The 21,322-nt window shown below is 40.5% G+C and overlaps 1 protein-coding gene across 4 annotated transcripts; it reads right to left on the bottom strand.

Annotated features, from left to right (window-relative positions):
• Positions 1-472: 472 nt before the first annotated feature.
• Positions 473-21,022, bottom strand: LOC110487320 (gastrula zinc finger protein XlCGF17.1-like). Of its 4 annotated transcripts, none has more exons than XR_005035699.1 (2): positions 12,153-12,626; positions 473-2,261 (listed from the first exon to the last, which is right to left on the bottom strand). XR_005035699.1 is itself a non-coding variant. In XM_036942279.1 (2 exons), exons 1-2 carry the CDS (start codon positions 20,745-20,747, stop codon positions 1,603-1,605), a joined length of 981 nt encoding a protein of 326 aa, XP_036798174.1. In that variant the 5' UTR covers positions 20,748-20,983; the 3' UTR covers positions 473-1,602. The 4 variants fall into 4 exon arrangements, 3 of the variants coding, with proteins under 3 accessions (XP_036798174.1, XP_036798175.1, XP_021414920.2); XM_036942279.1 differs by lacking the exon at positions 12,153-12,626 and adding an exon at positions 20,426-20,983; XM_036942280.1 differs by lacking the exon at positions 12,153-12,626 and adding an exon at positions 20,426-20,983 and having other exon boundaries at positions 473-2,258.
• Positions 21,023-21,322: the final 300 nt, after the last annotated feature.

The raw sequence follows: 21,322 nt of genomic DNA, 5'->3' as shown, positions 1-21,322 counted from the left end.
ATGTATATACTGTATTCTATTCTACTGTTTAGTCAATGCATTACTCATCTCATATGTATATACTGTATTCTATTCTACTGTTTAGTCAATGCATTACTCATCTCATATGTATATACTGTATTCTATTCTACTGTTTAGTCAATGCATTACTCATCTCATATGTATATACTGTATTCTATTCTACTGTTTAGTCAATGCTTTACTCATCTCATATGTATATACTGTATTCTATTCTACTGTTTAGTCAATGCCAGCCACTCTGACATTGCTAGTCCTAATATTTATATATTTCATTCTTTTAGATGTGTGTATTGATGTGAATTGTTAGATACGACTGCACTGTTGGAGCTAGAAACACAAGTATTTTGCTACACCCACAATAACATCTGCTAAATATGTGTATGTGACCAATAAAATGTGATTAGATAAGCATCTGCTGAATGACAAACATATGAAATGTAAGAAATGCATGTTACATTTTTTTATTTTATTGAATTTGAAAAAAAAAATCATACAAATCTACCTGCAGCGAAGCCACTCAATATTGACATTGCATTCAGTCATCTAGCAGCCAATCCCATCCAAAGCAACCCACAACAGTAACTAGGGTCAAGCGCCACGCCAAGGGGCAAATTGACAGATCTCGCACCCAGTCGAATCAGGGACCCAAACCAGCAACCTCTCGGGCCACCGGCCCAAGGTCCCAAACGCCAGGCCACCAACCATCCAAGACCCACACATAGCAGCCCCCCCAAAAAAAACCCTATGTCAACATCCTGGTACTCAAATTAAACTGGTATACTTACCTATTGATGCTATTTTTGCTTCTCCACCAGTTTTGATCCTGATCTAATCATTTACACTTTGCAATATCCAAATCATGCATCCAATCAAATGTCTTTAGTCATATCCAAATTATATCATATCATATCCAATAGGTCTCAAGGTTAGAATCTAGAAATGTACATTCTACTTCATCTATATAATAATTTACATTTTTAAATACCAATATTCAAATCTATACTTCATAAATCAATACACATTTAAAAATATATATTTTGATTTGAGATGTTATCATTCACGTCTTAAAGAAAAACAAAAGCAACCCTGTTTTTGAGTAAAAGCTTTCGTATACGTGGATATGATGTGGCATAAAACCAAAACACAATATCTGAAGTCAAAGATATAAAGTCAGAACACAGCGCCTGTATTCTGTCATGTGACTTCAGGTCCTCTGACAGGGAAAATGTATTTCCACACTGGGAGCAGTGGAAAGGCTTCTCTACATAGTGTCCTCTTTCATGCACTTTCAGGTTCCCTGCATTTCTAAAACTCTTTCCACACTGGGAGCAGTGGAAAGGCATCTCTCTCTCCCTCCTGTTGTGTGTCATCTCATGCATTTTCAAGTTCCCTAACTAGGTAAAACTTTTCCACAGTGTGTGTCCACTCATGTGCTTTCAGGTAGCCTAGCTGGGTAAATCTATTTCCACAGTCTGAGCAGTGGTAGGGCTTCTCCCCTGTGTGTGTTCTCTCATGCGTTTTCAGATTACCTAACCAAGTAAACCTCTCCGCACTGGGAGCAGTGGAAAGGCTCTCTCCTTCTCATGTGTGTGTCATTTCATGCGTTTTCAAGGTCCCTAACTGGCTAAAACTCTTTCCACACTGGGAGCAGCTGAAAGGCTTCCCTCCTGTGTGTGTCATCTCATGCATTTTCAGGTTCCATGAATGGGTAAAACTTTTCCCACACAAGGAGCATTGGAATGGTTGTTCTCCTGGGTGTATTCTCTCATGATCTCTCAGATGCGCTGACTGAATAAATCTCTTTCCACATTGGTCACATTGGAAAGGCCTCTCTACTAAGTGCGTTCTCTCATGTTTTTTCAGGTCCCCAGATGAGAAAAATTCTTTTCCACAATGGGAGCATAGATATGGCTTCTTCCCAGTGTGCGTTCTTTCATGCAGTTTTAGATTGCCCGAGTGTCCAAAACCCTTTCCACACTGGGAGCATAGATATGGCTTCTCTCCAGTGTGTGTTCTTTCATGCACTTTTAGATGCCCTGAGAGTCTAAAACCCTTTCCACACTGGGAGCATTGATATGGCTTCTCTCCTGTATGTATCATCTCATGCGTTTTCAGGTTCCCCGAGTGTCTAAAACACTTTCCACACTGGGAGCAGTGGTGTGGTCTTGCTGGTTTGGTCTTCTGTGGGTCTGGTTCCCCTGAAGGACTTTTCCCTCTGTGAGAGTCTGGTCTTTCACCTGCTGAAGACAAAACAGAATATTTGGTTAAACAGAGAGACCTGAAAGAAACCTCTATATCCGTGGTTCCTAAATGTTTTATAGTCTCATACCCCTTAAAAAACATTCAACCTCTAGCTGCGAATCCTCGTCTTAGCTCCAGGGTCAGCGCAGGCTCAAATGTTTTTCAAACTCTCAAATCATTGTAAGCCTGCCACACACACACACACTATACGATACATTTATTAAACATAAGAATGAGTTTGTCGCAACCCGGCTCGTGGGAAATGACAAAGAGCTGTTATAGTACCGGGGCACAAATAATAATAATCAATAAGGTTGTACTTTATTTAGCCATCTCACATAGAAAACTTTATTTGTTCATCGAAAATTGTGAGTAACTCACCACAGATTAATGACAAGGCTGTGCTTGAAAGGATGCACATAACTCTGCAATGTTGGGTTGTAATTGGAGAGAGTCACAGTCTTAAAATCATTTTCCACACACAGTCTGTGCCTGTATTTAGTTCTCATGCTAGTGAGGGCCGAGAATCCACTCTCACATAGGTACGTGGTTGCAAAGGGCATCAGTGTCTTAACAGTGCGGTTTGCCAAGGCAGGATACTCGGAGCGCAGCCCAATCCAGAAATCTGACAGTGGCTACTGATTAAATTACATTTTCACAGAACCGCTTGTTGCAATTTCGATGAGGCTCCTTCGTTCAGATATCGGTAAGTGGACTGGAGGCAGGGCATGAATGGGATAATGGATCCAGTTGTTTGCGTCGTCCGTTTTGGGAAAGTACCTGCGTAATTGAATAATAATCAATAATAATAATAATAATAATAATAATCAATAATAATAATAATAATAATAATCAATAATAATAATCATCAATAATAATAATAATAATAATAAATCAATAATAATAATAATAAATAATAATAATAATAATCAATAATAATAATAATAATAATCAATAATAATAATAATCATCAATAATAATAATAATAATAATCAATAATAATAATAATAATAATCAATAATAATAATAATCATCAATAATAATAATAATAATAATCAATAATAAATAATAATAATAATAATCATCAATAATAATAATAATAATAATCAATAATAATAATAATAATAATCAATAATAATAATAATCATCAATAATAATAATCAATAATAATAATAATAAATAATAATAATAATAATCATCAATAATAATAATAATAATAATCAATAATAATAATAATAATAATCAATAATAATAATAATCATCAATAATAATAATAATAATAATAATAATAATCAACTTACTCAGGTGCTTCGTTATGTAACATTTAACATTGTGTGCAAATGAACTCGTCGCTTACGGACAAAAACAAGAATCATACACTGATGGAAAGACCTGTGTGTTGTCCTTGTTAATACAGACAGAGGAAAGCTCCAATTTCTTAAATCAAAGCCTCAATTTCGTCCCGCACATTGAATATAGTTGCGGAGAGTCCCTGTAATCCTAGACTCAGATCATTCAGGCGAGAAAATATATCACCCAGATAGGCCAGTCATGTGAGAAACTCATCATCATACAAGCAGTCAGACAAGTGAATATTATGGTCAGGAAAGAACTTTAAGCTCGTCCCCCAATTTAAAAAAAATACTTTGCCCTGTTGATAACCAGCGGTACATGGTTGCCGCCCATATCGTTGCATAGCCTTGTTTTAACAAAGTTAACCATTTTCACGGTAATGTCCAAAATGTCTTTCAAGCGGTCAGGCATTCCCTTGGCAGCAAAAGCCTCTCGGTGTATGCTGCTGTGTACTCAAGTGGCGTCGGGAGCAACTGTTTGCACAAGCCTTACCACTCCACTATGTCTCCCTGTCATGGCTTTTGATCCATCAGTACAGATACCAACACATCTTGACCACCAAAGTCCATTTGATGTCACAAAGCTGTCCAGTACTTTTAAAATATCCTCTCCTGCTGTCCTGGTTTCCAGTAGTTTGCAGAAGAGGATGTCTTCCTTAATTGACCCCCATAAACGTAACGAACATACACCAGGTGCTGTGCCAGGCCCGACACGTCTGTTAACTCATCCTGCTGTAAAGCATAGAATTCACTGGCTTGTATGCGAAGCAGTATTTGTTTCAAAACATCTCCTGCCATGTCACTGATGCATTGTGAAACAGTGTTGTTTGATGGAGGCATTGTCTGTATCGTTTTTTGGGCCTTTTCCTCCAGCATTGTCCCAGCCATATACGCGTGGCAGCAGGAAGAATTAAGTCCTCCACAACAGTATATATATATATACACCGCTCAAAAAAATAAAGGGAACACTAAAATAACACATCCTAGATCTGAATGAATGAAATATTCTTATTAAATACTTTTTTCTTTACATAGTTGAATGTGCTGACAACAAAATCACACAAAAAATTATCAATGGAAATCAAATTTATCAACCCATGGAGGTCTGGATTTGGAGTGACACTCAAAATGAAAGTGGAAAACCACACTACAGGCTGACCCAACTTTGATGTAATGTCCTTATAACAAGTCAAAATGAGGCTCAGTAGTGTGTGTGGCCTCCGCGTGCCTGTATGACCTCCCTACAACGCCTGGGCATGCTCCTGATGAGGTGGCGGATGGTCTCCTGAGGGATTTCCTCCCAGACCTGGACTAAAGCATCCGCCAACTCCTGAACAGTCTGTGGTGCAACGTGGCGTTGGTGGATGGAGCGAGACATGATGTCCCAGATGTGCTCAATTGGATTCAGGTCTGGGGAACGGGCGGGCCAGTCCATAGCATCAATGCCTTCCTCTTGCAGGAACTGCTGACACACTCCAGCCACATGAGGTCTAGCATTGTCTTGCATTGGAACCCAGGGCCAACCACACCAGCATATGGTTTCACAAGGGGTCTGAGGATCTCATTTCGGTACCTAATGGCAGTCAGGCTACCTCTGGTGAGCACATGGAGGGCTGTGCGGCCCCCCAAAGAAATGCCACCCCACACCATGACTGACCCACCGCCAAACCGGTCATGCTGGAGGATGTTGCAGGTAGCAGAACGTTCTCCACGGCGTCTCCAGACTCTGTCACGTCTGTCACATGTGCTCAGTGTGAACCTGCTTTCATCTGTGAAGAGCACAGGGCGCCAGTGGCGAATTTGCCAATCTTGGTGTTCTCTGGCAAATGCCAAACGTCCTGCACGGTGTTGGGCTGTAAGCACAACCCCTACCTGCGGACGTCGGGCCCTCATAGAGTCCGTTTCTGACCGTTTGAGCAGACACATGCACATTTGTGGCCTGCTGGAGGTCATTTTGCAGGGCTCTGGCAGTGCTCCTCCCGCTCCTCCTTGCACAAATGCGGAGGTAGCGGTCCTGCTGCTGGGTTGTTGCCCTCCTACGGCCTCCTCCACATCTCCTGATGTACTGGCCTGTCTCCTGGTAGCTCCTCCATGCTCTGGACACTACGCTGACAGACACAGCAAACCTTCTTGCCACAGCTCACATTGATGTTCCATCCTGGATGAGCTGCACTACCTGAGCCACTTGTGTGGGTTGTAGACTCAGTCTCATGCTACCACTAGAGTGAAAGCACCGCCAGCATTCAAAAGTGACCAAAACATCAGCCAGGAAGCATAGGAACTGAGAAGTGGTCTGTGGTTACCACCAGCAGAACCCCTCCTTTATTGGGGGTGTCTTGCTAATTGCCTATAATTTCCACCTGTTGTCTATTCCATTTGCACAACAGCATGTGAAATTTATTGTCAATCAGTGTTGCTTCCTAAGTTGACAGTTTGATTTCACAGAAGTGTGATTGACTTGGAGTTACATTGTGTTGTTTAAGAGATCCCTTTATTTTTTTTGAGCAGTGTATATAATGCTAACCTCTCCTGTTATTGTAATGGTGAGAAGTTAGCATGTCTTGGGGGTATGATGTATATATAATGCTAACCTCTCCTGTTATTGTAATGGTGAGAAGTTAGCATGTCTTGGAGGTATGATATATATATAATGCTAACCTCTCCTGTTATTGTAATGGTGAGAGGTTAGCATGTCTTGGGGGTATGATATTTAAGTGATAATACCCGAGTAGCCGGTGTTTGGAGGATATATTTTAGCACAGGTGTTCTGCCTCGGGCCACCCAACCGTGCCAATATATCTTCCAAAACACTGGCTTCCAAGGCATTATCACTTCTAAACGACGGGTTAGCATGTCTTGGCGGTATGATATATATATATATAATGCTAACCTCTCCTGTTATTGTAATGGTGAGAGGTTAGCATGTCTTGGGGGTATGATATATATATAATGCTAACCTCTCCTGTTATTGTAATGGTGAGAGGTTAGCATGTCTTGGCGGTATGATATATATATAATGCTAACCTCTCCTGTTATTGTAATGGTGAGAGGTTAGCATGTCTTGGCGGTATGATATATATATAATGCTAACCTCTCCTGTTATTGTAATGGTGAGAGGTTAGCATGTCTTGGCGGTATGATATATATATAATGCTAACCTCTCCTGTTATTGTAATGGTGAGAGGTTAGCATGTCTTGGCGGTATGATATATATATAATGCTAACCTCTCCTGTTATTGTAATGGTGAGAAGTTAGCATGTCTTGGGGGTATGATATATATATAATGCTAACCTCTCCTGTTATTGTAATGGTGAGAGGTTAGCATGTCTTGGGGGTATGATATATATATATAATGCTAACCTCTCCTGTTATTGTAATGGTGAGAGGTTAGCATGTCTTGGGGGTATGATATATATATAATGCTAACCTCTCCTGTTATTGTAATGGTGAGAGGTTAGCATGTCTTGGGGGTATGATATATATATAATGCTAACCTCTCCTGTTATTGTAATGGTGAGAGGTTAGCATGTCTTGGCGGTATGATATTAGCAACATATTCAAATAATGACTGATATATTTTTCCTTAAACGTTATTTTAAATAAATTATTTCCTACCATTTCCTCCCTCCATGAGATATAGTCCTGACAAAAAAATCTAGGGTTGCTACCCAAGGCAGTTAGGTTGCTAGAGATGCGCCCCAATCGTGAAATCTTTTTGTTGTCCATCTATGGACGCAACCCAGTAGTTTGCTTTAAAAAGGTCCCGTTGCCAATTACCATGCTGGCTGGCATCCCTCTTATCCCTTGCTTGCTAGCTAGCCATCTACGGCTAACACTGTCACATCAAACAATGTATCCAGAATAACAGCAAAAGTAGCCGCATTTGCCTTTAAGCTGTTTGAACAAAAATATAAAAACGCAACATAATCCATCCACCTGACAGGTGTGGCATATCAAGAAGCTGATTAAACAGAGGTGCACCTTGTGCTGGGGACAATAAAAAGGTCACTCTAAAATGTGCAGTTTTGTCACACAACACAATGCCACAGATGTCTCAAGTTGAGGGAACTTGAAATTGTCATGATGACGGGCAGAAAGTCCATAACAGCTGTTAGAGAATTAAATGTTAATTTCTCTACAATAAGCCGTCTCCAACTTCATTTTAGAAAATATGGCAGTGCGCCCAAACGGCCTCACAACCGCAGACCATGTGTAACCAAGCCAGCCCAGGATCTCCACGTCCAGCTTCATCACCAGCGTGATCGTCTGAGGCCAGTCACCCAGACAGCTGTTGAAACTGTTGGGTTGTGGAAAAACTACAATTTCTGCACAAACTGTCAGAATCCGCCGCAGAGAAGCTCATCTGTGTGTGCATCGTCCTCACCAGGGTCTTGACCTGACTGTAGTTCGGTGTTGTAACAGACTTCAGTGGGCCACTGGAGAAGTGTGCTCAATGTTTGAATCCTGGGTTTCACCTGTACCAGGCAGATGGCAGACAGCGTGTATGGCGTCGTGTGAGCGAGCGGTTTGCGGATGTCAACGTTGTGGACAGAGTGCCCCATGGTGGCAGTGGGGTTGTGGCAGTGGGGAAGCGTCAGATACAGATAACGAACAATTGCATTTTTATCCACGGCAGTTTGAATGTACATTGACAGTGTTCCAGTTCCTGCCAATATCCAGCAACTTCGCATTGAAGAGGAGTGGGGCAACATTCCACAATCAACAGCCTGATCATATGTAAAGGACATGCTTGAGACAAATGGTGGTCATAACAGATACTGACTGGTTTTCTGATCCACACCCCTACTTTAAAAACATGCAAAATAATGTAAAAGGTACACTACATTACTTTTGGTCATGTAGTGTACCTTTTTAAATTATTATTATTTTATTTTTTAAAATATGTAATAATTTCATTACAAATTTTTTTATATATATATATTTTTAAAAGGTACACTACATGACCAAAAGTATGTCGACACCTGCTTGTCGAACGTCTAATTCCAAACTCATGGCCATTAATATGGAGTTTTTACCCCCTTTTTCTGCTATGTCATGTCAGGATATCTATTGAAATGATTACACATGTCAGGATATCTATTGAAATGATTACACATGTCAGGATATCTATTGAAATGATTACATATGTCAGGATATCTATTGAAATGATTACATATGTCAGGATATCTATTGAAATGATGCATTTGGGGAGAAATACAGATCCCTAAATGATCCCTAAGTAATGAATACCAAAATCATGGGTATTAATATGGAGTTGGTCCCCCCTGTGATGCTATTACAGCCTCCACTATTCTGGGAAGGCGTTCTACTAGATGTTGGAACATTGCTGCGGGGACTTGCTTCTATTCAGCCACAAGAGCATTAGTGAGGTCAGGCACTGATGTTGGGCGATTAGGCCTGGCTCGCAGTCGGCGTTCCAATTCAACCAAAAGGTGTTCGATAGGGTTGAGGTCAGGGCTATGTGCAGGCCAGTCAAGTTCTTCCACACCAATCTCGACAAACAAATCTCGACACACCAATCTCGACAAACCTCGCTTTGTGCACGAGGACATTGTCATGCTGAAACAGAAAAGGGCCTTCCCCAAAATGTTGCCACAAATTCGGAAGCACAGAATCATCTAGAATATAATTGTATGCTGTAGCAATTAAGATTTCCCTTCACTGGAACTAAGGGGCCTAGTACAAACCATGAAAAACAGCCCCAGAACATTATTCCTCCTCCACCAAAAAAACTTTACAGCAATTGGGACAAGTAGCGACTCCTGGCATCCGCCAAACCCAGATTCGTATATCAGACTGCCAGACGGTGAAGCGTGATTCATCACTCCAGAGAATGCGTTTCCACTGTACCAGAGTCCAATGCCAGCAAGCTTCACACCACTCCAGCCGACGCTTGGCATTGCGCATGGTGATCTTAGGCTTGTGTGCGGCAGCTGGGCCATAGAAACCCTTTTCATGAAGCTCCCGACGGAACAGTTATTGTGCTGACATTTCTTCCAGAGGCAGTTTGGAACTGGGTAGTGAGCTTTGCAACCGAGGACAGATGATTTTTTACACACTACGAGCTTCAGCGGTCCCGTTCTGTGAGCGTTGTAATGGAGGACAGATAAAAAAATGTACACGCTATGCGCTTCAGCGGCCCTGTTCTGTAACCTTTTGTGGACTACCACTTTGCAGCTGAGCCATTGTTGCTCCTAGATTTTTTCACACTTCATAATAACAGCACTGACAGTTGACTGGGGCAGCTCTAGAGCAGGGCAGAAATTTGACCTACTGACTTGTTGGAAAAGTGGCATCCCATGACAGTGCCACATTGAAAGTCACGGAGCTCTTCAGTAAGGTCATTCTACTGCCAATGTTTGTGTGTGTGGAGATTGCATGGCTGTGTGCTCGAGTTTATTCACCTGTCAGCAACGGGTGTGGCTGAAATAGCCGAATACACTCATTTGAAGGGTTGTCCACAGACCTATATATAGTGTAGCTACTCTAGTGAAAATGGGCTTCCATAAAGTTGTTCAATAATCTTGGGCAGATGGCCAAGTTCCACATTGTTATTGTCACGTGCACTAATATAGCTAAATGCCTTTCTCGCTTAATGTTTCCCCAAAATATTTTATTGCATTCTATTCATGCTGGCTTTCGCAGGCTAACAGAGAGGTGGGAGGGCAGACCGGCTACCTGAGACATGAAACCGATAGCTGGGAGGGAAGACAGGCAAATTGTTCATTAACACATTTGTCGACAGCCTAAATGGGTATTGGAAACCCTTCAACCTCTACATTCTCACTAGACACCGTGTTTTTACGAAAAAAATGTGTTTTATTTTAGGTGTGATGTCATTACACGTTTTAAAATAAATCAACAGGAGATAGTTGGAAAACGCGCCCAATAGCAAGCAACTGTCGCATCTATTTTCTAGTGAGATTTGAACCTATCCTGTTCTCAACCCGTAGAATTAGTCCACTGCGCCATCAGGGCGGAGCTAGAACACAACGTTTTATATTTTTTTATTATTTTAAAACTCATTCAAAGCTGTAACATTTTTTAGTCTATCCAATCAGACCCCATCTCCAAGGAAACAAGCACTCCTTAAGATCAGGTGTGGCCAATTAGTGGGCGTGGCCAAAACACTGAACAAGTTTTGTTGACCCTGAGAACGGAATGTATGTTTTTAAATAACATTTTAAGAACATTCTTTGAATGTTATTTGTTGTTTTTAAAATGGAAATGTTTCTTAATGTTCTGAGAGATTAACTTTATAATTCAGGGCATTCGGGAAGTATTTAGACCTGGACTTGCTCCCCATTTTGTTATGTTACAGGCTTATTCTAAAATGAATTAAATTAATGTTTTTCCATCAATCAGGGGCGGCAGGTACCCTAGTGTTGAGAGTGTTGTGCCAGTATCCGAAAGGTTGCTAGATCGAATCCCCGAACTGACAAGGTAAAAAATCTTTCCTTCTGCCCCTGAACATGGCAGTTAACCCACTGTTCCTAGGCCGTCATTGTAAATAAGAATTTGTTTTTAACTGACTTGCCTAGTTAAATAAAGGTTAAATATCCAGAATGACAAAGTGAAAATGGTTTTAGATTTTTATGCATTTTTTTTTTATAAAAACAAAATCTAACACAGAAATACCTTATGTACATAAGTATTCAGACCCTTTGCTATGAGACTCAGAATTGAGCTCCGGTGCATCCTGTTTCCATTGATCATCCTTGAGATGTTTGTACAACTTGATTGGAGTCTTCGATTAGGCCGATATCTTGTTTAATGAGTTTTTGTAAACAAACTCTGTATAGTTGGAAAACCTGGTTAAAACCATTTTTTTTTTAATCTAATGGATGGTGAGGAACCCCAATCTACCTACCTCATCCCCATATTGTTTTTATTTACTTTGCTGCTCTTTTGCACACCAGTATCACTACTTACACACCATTATCTGCTCATCTATCACTCCAGTGTTAATCTGCTAAATTGTAATTACTTTGCTACTATGGCCTATTTATTGCCTTACCTCCTCATGCCATTTACACACACTGTACATAGACTTTATTTTTTTCTATTGTGTTATTGACTGTACGCTTGTTTATTCCACGTGTAACTCCGTGTTGTTTCTGTCGCACTGCTTTGCTTTATCTTGGCCAGATCGCAGTTGTAAATGAGAACTTGTTATCAACTAGCTGACATGGTTAAATAAAGGTGGGGGGGATTTTTTTTTATTTATTTGAGAATGGTTACATACCGGCGTCTCCAACCCCCATCCCGTAGCTGTTTACCAAAACAAGCTTTGGGCCAGTAACTGAAACGTCGCTGGTTCGATTCCCTGAGCCAACTAGGTGAAACGTCTGTCGATGTGCCCTTGAGCAAGTCACTTAACCATAATTGCTCCTGTCAGTGGTTCTGGATAAGAGCCTTAGCTAAATGACTAAAACGTTGTTGTTTTTTAAGTGTCATGGCGGCCATTTTGTTGTTGTTTGACAAGGTTTTGCTCCTGTTTTTAAAATAGTACTCACTGGTGTTAATCAAATCTCCAGTCTCGTCCTCTTTCACTCTGGAAGCTTCTTCATCGCCTTTCACTGTGACATCCTTCTCTTCCTCCTCTTCTTTCACGACAATATTAAGCCACAGACCCTGTTTCTCGGTCCAGCAGACGTCCTCTTCTTTAGCAGGCGGGGAGTACCTTGGTGAGCTCATGGTCAGGGATTTTAGCTAGCTAGTTAGCATAAGCCACTAGCCTTGTGCTAAGTTAGCTAACTAACAATATAAATACGGGGTGGTGGAATTGGTTAACTAGTAGATACGACAGACGTGTGTTTAAAACACAAGGACTAATATACACCGAAAACGTCTATAGCGCTCCAACGTTTCGGCTATGTTGGCTAGCAAGATACCGAGGTGGCTGATTAGCTGTTGAAGAAAGCGTCCCGTCCACTACATTTAATGCCACGTCACGCTCCGGCAGCATCGCCTGTAAAACGCATATCGCCATCTGCTGACTGGAGTGGGACGGGTAATGCAGTTCCAGGAAATATATGATTTAATTTTTCATGTTGGGTCTTTTGATCAATCACATGTAATATTTTAAGAATTAGATATTTTTCAGAGCTGATTTGTTAGGTCTCCCAAAAATATCTGAAATGGTCTGCCTTTGTAAACAGCCTACTGCTCCTACATGGTGTAACAATACATCATGTAGATGTATATAATGAACAGACTAGGTCTATACTGCTCCTACATGGTGTAACAATACATCATGTATATAATGAACAGACTAGGTCTATACTGCTCCTACATGGTGTAACAATACATCATGTAGATGTATATAATGAACAGACTAGGTCTATACTGCTCCTACATGGTGTAACAATACATCATGTAGATGTATATAATGAACAGACTAGGGCTATACTGCTCCTACATGGTGTAACAATACATCATGTATATAATGAACAGACTAGGTCTATACTGCTCCTACATGGTGTAACAATACATCATGTATATAATGAACAGACTAGGTCTATACTGCTCCTGCATGGTGTAACAATACATCATGTAGATGTGTATAATGAACAGACTAGGTCTATACTGCTCCTGCATGGTGTAACAATACATCATGTAGATGTATATAATGAACAGACTAGGTCTATACTGCTCCTGTATGGTGTAACAATACATCATATAGATGTATATAATGAACAGACTAGGTCTATACTGCTCCTGCATGGTGTAACAATACATCATGTATATAATGAACAGACTAGGTCTATACTGCTCCTACATGGTGTAACAATACATCATGTATATAATGACCAGACTAGGTCTATACTGCTCCTACATGGTGTAACAATACATCATGTAGATGTATATAATGAACAGACTAGGTCTATACTGCTCCTGTATGGTGTAACAATACATCATGTAGATGTATATAATGAACAGACTAGGTCTATACTGCTCCTGTATGGTGTAACAATACATCATGTAGATGTATATAATGAACAGACTAGGTCTATACTGCTCCTGTATGGTGTAACAATACATCATGTATATAATGAACAGACTAGGTCTATACTGCTCCTACATGGTGTAACAATACATCATGTATATAATGAACAGACTAGGTTTATACTGCTCCTACATGGTGTAACAATACATCATGTAGATGTATATAATGAACAGACTAGGTCTATTCTGCTCCTACATGGTGTAACAATACATCATGTATATAATGAACAGACTAGGTATATACTGCTCCTACATGGTGTAACAATACATCATGTAGATGTATATAATGAACAGACTAGGTCTATACTGCTCCTGCATGGTGTAACAATACATCATGTAGATGTATATAATGAACAGACTAGGTCTATACTGCTCCTGTATGCAGATGTGGAAAACATTAAGAGGCCCCTTTAAAATGATCAGTTTCTCTCATTTACTATTTATAGGTTCGTGTTTGGGTAAAATTATTATTTTTGTTTTACTCTATAAACTACTGACAACATTTCTCCCAAATTACAAATAAAACTATTCTAATTTAGAGCATTTATTTGCAGAAAATGACAACTAGTCAAAATAACAAAAAAAGATTCAGTGTTGTCAGACCTCGAATAATGCAAAGAAAATAAGTTCATATTAATTTTTTAAAACAACACAATACTAATGTTTTCACTTAGGAAGAGTTCAGACATCAATATTTGGTGGAATAACCCTGATTTTCAATCACAGCTTTCATGCGTCTTGTCCTGCTCTCCACCAGTCTTTCACATTGATGTTGGGTGACTTTATGTCACTCCTGGCGTAAACATTCAAGCAGCTCTCGGCTTTGTTTGATGGCGTGTGACCATCCATCTTCCCTCTTGATCACATTCCAGAGGTTTTCAACGGGGTTCAGGTCTGGAGAGATTGGGCTGGACATGACAGGGTCTTGATCTGGTGGTTTTCAACGGGGTTCAGGTCTGGAGACTGGGCTGGCTATGACAGGGTCTTGATCTGGTGGTTTTCAACGGGGTTCAGGTCTGGAGACTGGGCTGGCTATGACAGGGTCTTGATCTGGTGGTTTTCAATGGGGTTCAGGTCTGGAGACTGGGCTGGCTATGACAGGGTCTTGATCTGGTGGTCCTCCATCCACACCTTGATTGACCTTGGCTGTGTGGCATGGAGTATTGTCCTGCTGGAAAAAACAACAACCCCTCAGAGTTGGGGAACATTGTCAGAGCAGAAGGAAGCAAGTTTTCTTCCAGGACAACCTTGTACGTGGCATGATTCCTGCGTCCTTCACAAAGATAAATCTGCTCCATTCCAGCCTTGCAGAAGCACCCCCAGATCCTCCACCAAATTTCACAGTGGGTGTGAGACCTGGAGAGGCCTTACAAGCCAGTGTCTCGCAACCACTGTGAAATTTTGTGGAGGATCAGTGATGATCTGGGGGTGCTTCTGCAAGGCTATTGAAATTGAACTTCAGTTCATGAAAAAAACTAGCAGGGTTACGTGTTATGAAGCTAGCCACAACAGTGGAATTTGCGGTTTGCCTTCAAGATAAAAGTCCCTTGTTGAAAAGTGATGCAGAAGGTTACAATTGGTGGAATCATGCCATATTTAGACTAGATAATGTTAAACAAGGTTGGATTGCGGATCAGTTAAATGGGGTATCAGTCGACTCAGTATCCAAATACTTTTTTTCTCAGACTCCAACATCCACGTTGCATTGTTTTTCCTATGGAAAATTGTTCAAAACAGATACAGTGGGGCAAAAAAGTATTTAGTCAGCCACCAATTGTGCAAGTTCTCCCACTTAAAAAGATGAGAGGCCTGTAATTTTCATTATATGTACACTTCAACTATGACAGACAAAATTTGAAAAAAAATCCAGAAAAATCACATTGTAGGATTTTTAATGAATTTATTTGCAAATTATGGTGGAAAATAAGTATTTGGTCACCTACAAACAAGCAAGATTTCTGGCTCTCACAGCCTGTAACTTCTTCTTTAAGAGGCTCCTCTGTCCTGCATCACTGTCAACAAACACGTCAAAGTGTTTTTTGACACGCAAAGACCCAAACGGCGTTCCACATCCCCAACACACACAGAAAAACACACAGAGCCAGAGTAAAATAAGAAGACTATTTAATCACAGAGAGAGTGTAGTGTACACAGAGAGAGTGTAGTGTACACAGAGAGAGTGTAGTGTACACAGAGAGAGTGTAGTGTACACAGAGAGAGTGTAGTGTACACAGAGAGAGTGTAGTGTACACAGAGAGAGTGTAGTGGAGAGAGTGTAGTGTACACAGAGAGAGTGTAGTGTACACAGAGAGAGTGTAGTATACACAGAGAGAGTGTAGTATACACAGAGAGAGTGTAGTGTACACAGAGAGAGTGTAGTGTACACAGAGAGAGTGTAGTGTACACAGAGAGAGTGTAGTGTACACAGAGAGAGTGTGGTGTACACAGAGAGTGTAGTGTACACAGAGAGAGTGTACATATTTCCATATGAATATGATTCTAAGGGCATAAACAAAACCACAACGCACCAATTTTCAGTAAAAGATGAGAAGTGTGGGAGGAATGTGTGTGTTACCTCATGAATTGTAAGTATGTGAAAAATCACCCTCCACATTGGGAGCACGAGTAAAGCTTCTCATATACATCCCTGTGTGTGAAACCTCAGTCTTTCAGGTGCCTAAACTGGGGCGGCAGGGTAGCCTAGTGGTTAGAGCGTTGGACTAGTAACCGGAAGGTTGCGAGTTCAAACCCCCGAGCTGACAAGGTACAAATCTGTCGTTCTGCCCCTGAACAGGCAGTTAACCCACTGTTCCCAGGCCGTCATTGAAAATAAGAATTTGTTCTTAACTGACTTGCCTGGTTAAATAAAGGTAAAAATAAAAAAAATAAAAAAAAAATAAACTGGGTAAATATCATTCTGCACTGGGAGCAGCGGAAAGGCTTCTCCCCTGTGTGTGTAACCTCAGTCTTTCAGGTGCCTAAACTGGGTAAATATCTTTCTGCACTGGGAGCATTCGTAACATTTCTCTCATGTGTGGATTCTTTCATGTGATTTCAGTTGCCGTAACCAGGTAAATTTAATTCCACACTGGGAGCAGCGGAAAGGCTTTTCCCCGGTGTGTCTTTGCTCATGATTCTTCAGGAAGCGTAATGAGGTAAAATTCTTTCCACACTGGGAACAGTGATGTGGCTCTTCTTCTTTGTGTGTCCTCTCGTGTGATTTCAGGTTACCCAACCGGTTAAAACTCTTTCCACACTGGGAACATTGGAAAGGCTTTTCGCCTGTGTGGATTCTCTCGTGTATTTTCAGGCTCCCGAACTGGGTAAATCTCTTTCCACACTGGGAACATTGGTAGGGCTTCTCTCCGGTGTGTGTTCTCTCATGCTCTTTCAGTTGCCTTACCCAGCTGAAACGCTTTTCACAATATAAACAGTAGTAAGGCTTTTCCCCCGTGTGCACTCTTTGATGTTCTTTCAGGTTACTTAACCGCTTAAAAGTATTACCACATTGAAGGCATTTGTGAGGCTTATCTCCTGTGTGCATTCTCTCATGTGATTTCAGGCAACTTAACTGTGAACATCTCTTTCCACACTGGGAGCATTGGTAAGGCTTCTCTCCGGTGTGAATTCTATTATGTATTTTCAGGCTCCCTAACTGGGTAAAACTCTTTCCACACTGGGAACATTGGTAGGGCTTCTCTCCAGTGTGTATTCTTTCATGCACCTTCAGTGTCCGTAACTGGGTAAAAGTCTTTCCACAGTGGGAACAGTGGTGTCGTCTTGCTGGTTCAGACGTCTCTTGCTCTGGATCTTCTGAGTCTGGTGTCTCTCCTACCAAAGACAAACCGTGTGTTTAATTTAACAGTGAGATCAGGGTCGTATTCACTAGTAACTAAAACGAAACGGTGTTCACGAATTAATACGACCCTGAATGAAACCTTCACATGATAAAAACTGTCTTCCTATTAGGTTTAATCCAAATCAGATCCTTCAATAAACCTGAGGCCAAGATCCATAGGTGTTTTTCTGGTGCTCATTATGAAAAAATGAGTCAGTAGCCAACAATCAGACAATAGAAAGGTGGAGTCAATTAGGCCTATTTCATAGGTTCTTATTGGTCAGCATTTGGCTCCTGTTCTGTCTTTCAATGTCCACAATCCTCGATTAACACAGTCCTCGATTAACACAGTCCTCGATTAACACAGTCCTCGATTAACACAGTCCTCTATTAACACAGTCCTCTATTAACACAGTCCTCTATTAACACAGTCCTCTATTAACACAGTCCTCTATTAACACAGTCCTCTATTAACACAGTCCTCTATTAACACAGTCCTCTATTAACACAGTCCTTGTCATATTAGCAGTGCAGGCATCTTTTAGATCTCTTTCTAAGTTTCTGACGGAGATGTTTAACAATGGTGTTTTACTGCGAATTGCATTTTGGAAAATGTTTTAAAATGATGTTTTATTGGCTGCTTCAATACAGGAGTTGCATGTTCTGTTAATATTAATCACCATAATCCTAATCTAAATATGATTTCTGTATTGGCCACATTCATAATTAAGTCGGAAATTGCATGCATTTTGGCCCTTACAGAGTAGGAGGGCAAGTCTCAAAAAAGGCTTTTCAGTCAATCATATTTCATGGCTTTTTGAAAGAGCTCTCAGAGCTTGTTTCTCCACTCACAGCTGTCCCCCGGTGTTAGTTATAACATGGATAGGCATATCGAAGGAAAGGCTTGGCTGAAAACAAACCAAAAACATTTAAGATTGTGATTTTCATTATTACATCAGAGAGGAAAACAACCGTTATGGATGTTACAGACGGACAGACATTCAGATCTAAAAATGTCTTGATTCAAATCTATCATAACACATTTGCTTACATTTGGCATATTTTTAAGTAGATGGGCAAAACAAGTGACCTAAGAGACTGAGCGTCATCGTCAGTGCCAGGCGGGCCTGATCCAGTGTTTCAGAAACGGCCTCCTGGGTTTTTCACGCCTGACAGTGTCTAGGGTTGGAGGCAACCTGGCACTAGATGGGTGTACCTGACCTGGTACTAGATGGGTGTACCTAATAAATTGGCCTGGCAGTGTCTAGGGTTGGAGGCAACCTGGTACTAGATGGGTGTACCTGACCTGGTACTAGATGGGTGTACCTGACCTGGTACTAGATGGGTGTACCTAATAAATTGGCCGGTGAGCGTCTCTTAATTGTTCATGTTTTCTCTAAATAAGCTTTGTCGTACAATTAAAAGGTCAAATACACTGCATTTCAAACAGTCATCAATAATCTAATGAATTCAGGGCTTGTGAAATTATACCTAGGCTAAATATATTCCTTCCACAACCATAAATTTAAATAGTTTAACCTGGTTTTATGCAATAATCTCAAGAATAAATTGAAGAAGAATAAATACTACAGGACTATTTCACAGATAGTTGATAAACACAATGAGAAATGTATTTCAACACATATATATATATATATATAAATATATATATGATATTCCTAACATCCATAAGCAATTGTTGATATCTTGAAAAATGATGTGTTCTGGCTAAGAGAGAGAGCGAGAGAGCGAGCGAGAGAATCTTAGCCAGAACACATCATTTTTCAAGATATCAACAATTGCTTATAAATGTTAGGAATATCATAGCGCTGAAAAAGTAAACTGAAAGGAAAGAAACCAATATAAACCATGTAAAAACCTTGATGAAAGTTCTCTTTACAGATAGTTTTATATTATTAAGTTTTAATATGATCCGATGTATGCTGCAGGTTTTACCAAAACATTTCCTCTCCGTCACCCCCTCCTCCCTCTCTTTACAAGACGAAAGAACACACAAACAAAACTCAAGACACTTCAATGTGGCCTGTACTGCTTCATTAACATCTTCTTAACTAATACTGGAGGAAAGCTGTGAGTGGGAAAAAAACAAGCTCTCTGAGCCCTTTCTAAAAGCCATGAAATATGATTGGCTGAAAAAAATGTTTTTGAGACTTGGCCCCCTACAAGGTAATGGTCGAAATTCAGGCAATTTCCTCCCTATACGTTTCAAATAAAGCCTGAAATCCTAAATATAAACGTTAAAAGGGCTGATTTGGGATTTTGCCACTGAGCTACTTCCCCAGAGTCAGATGAACTTGTGGATACCAGATGAACGTGTGGATACCATTTGTATGTCTCTGTGTCCTGTATGAACGAAGATAGAGGTAGTTTTGCAAGCCAATTGCTAACTAGCGTTAGCACAATGGCTGGAAGTCTACAGGTATCTGCTAGCATTTACCCATAGACTTCCAGTCATTTTTGTTAACGCTCGTTAGCAATCTCGCAAAAAAGCTTGTCCATTTCATGTAACATCCATAAAGCTTCTATTTGGGTTTTTTTTCTCCAACATGCCAATATTTAGAATTCAGATTTCCTGGGTATACACTCAGGGGTGCTACAGACAAACACATCAAATGTTTAATTTATATTTTGTATTTCAATTCTGTGAGACATTAAAGTTGTGATTTTGCGTGCAAATGTAATGTCCATAACCCTGGAATCGCCCATAACTTCGGGAGAATGACCCTTTAAAATCACATCAGTTCAGCAGAAAGAGATATTTTTATACAACGTTTATACTGTCCCAAGATGCAAAGAAATACAACAATACATGACAAAACAACAAATGGTGTCTTTTTCATTTTTAACTGTGTTTTGGGGTTTTTGAACATCGGTTCAACAACTGCAGAAAAGTGCCCCCCTTTTTTAAAAGACAGTACTCACTGGTGTTAATCAGATCTCCATTCTGCTCTTCTTCCTCCTCCAGTGTGACAGTGATCTCCCCCTCCTCCTTCACTCCAAAAACGTCTTCCTCTTCTTTCACCGTGACAGTCGTCTCCTCTTTCACTGTACAAACTGCACCCTCTTGTTTAACTTCCTCCTCCTTTTTCACCGAAACGTCTTCCTCTTTCACTGTAACAGCCTCATCCTTTACTTCTTGTTTAACTGTGACAGCCTCTTCTTCCTTCTCCTCTTTCACGAGAGCTTCTCTCTCCGTCCAGCAGTCCTCCTCTTCAGCGGAGTTGTGGTAGCTTTTTGAACTCATGGTCGGGGATGTTAGCTAGTTAGCATTTGCGATTAGCCTACTGCTACCTTAACCAGACAGCAAGCTGACGTACGTATGATATTAAAAGGGGTAACTAGTAGATACGACAGAAATGTGTTTAAAACAGAGTGGCGAATAAACACCGAAAGCGTATAAAGAGCTCAAATGTTCCTGCTACGTCGCCTAGCAAAGCTACCGAGGTCGCAGTTGTGGTTGAACAAACTTCCCGTCCATTAGATTATACGTCACACAGGCAGCATTGCCTGAAAGACGCCATTAGCCATCTGCTGACTAGAGTGGGTAACGCAGTTTAGGAAATGAATATGTATTTGATTTATTTTCATTTATTTCGAAAAATAATCATGTTAAATGAAAACGTACAAACAGAAGCATGTGTTAATCGGTGCCGGTCTTGAGTGACGGCTCCCGAGTGGTACAGCGATCTAAGGCACTCACTCTTAAGACCAGCACCGATTAACACATGCTTCTGTTTGTACGTTTTCATTTAACATTATTCTTTTACGAAATAAATGAAAATAAATCAAATACATATTAATTTCCTAAACTGCGTTACC

This window comes from Oncorhynchus mykiss, chromosome 13 (genome assembly GCF_013265735.2).
Source record: "Oncorhynchus mykiss isolate Arlee chromosome 13, USDA_OmykA_1.1, whole genome shotgun sequence".
NCBI lineage: Eukaryota > Metazoa > Chordata > Actinopteri > Salmoniformes > Salmonidae > Oncorhynchus > Oncorhynchus mykiss.
This window is presented reverse-complemented; position numbering and strand designations above follow the sequence as displayed.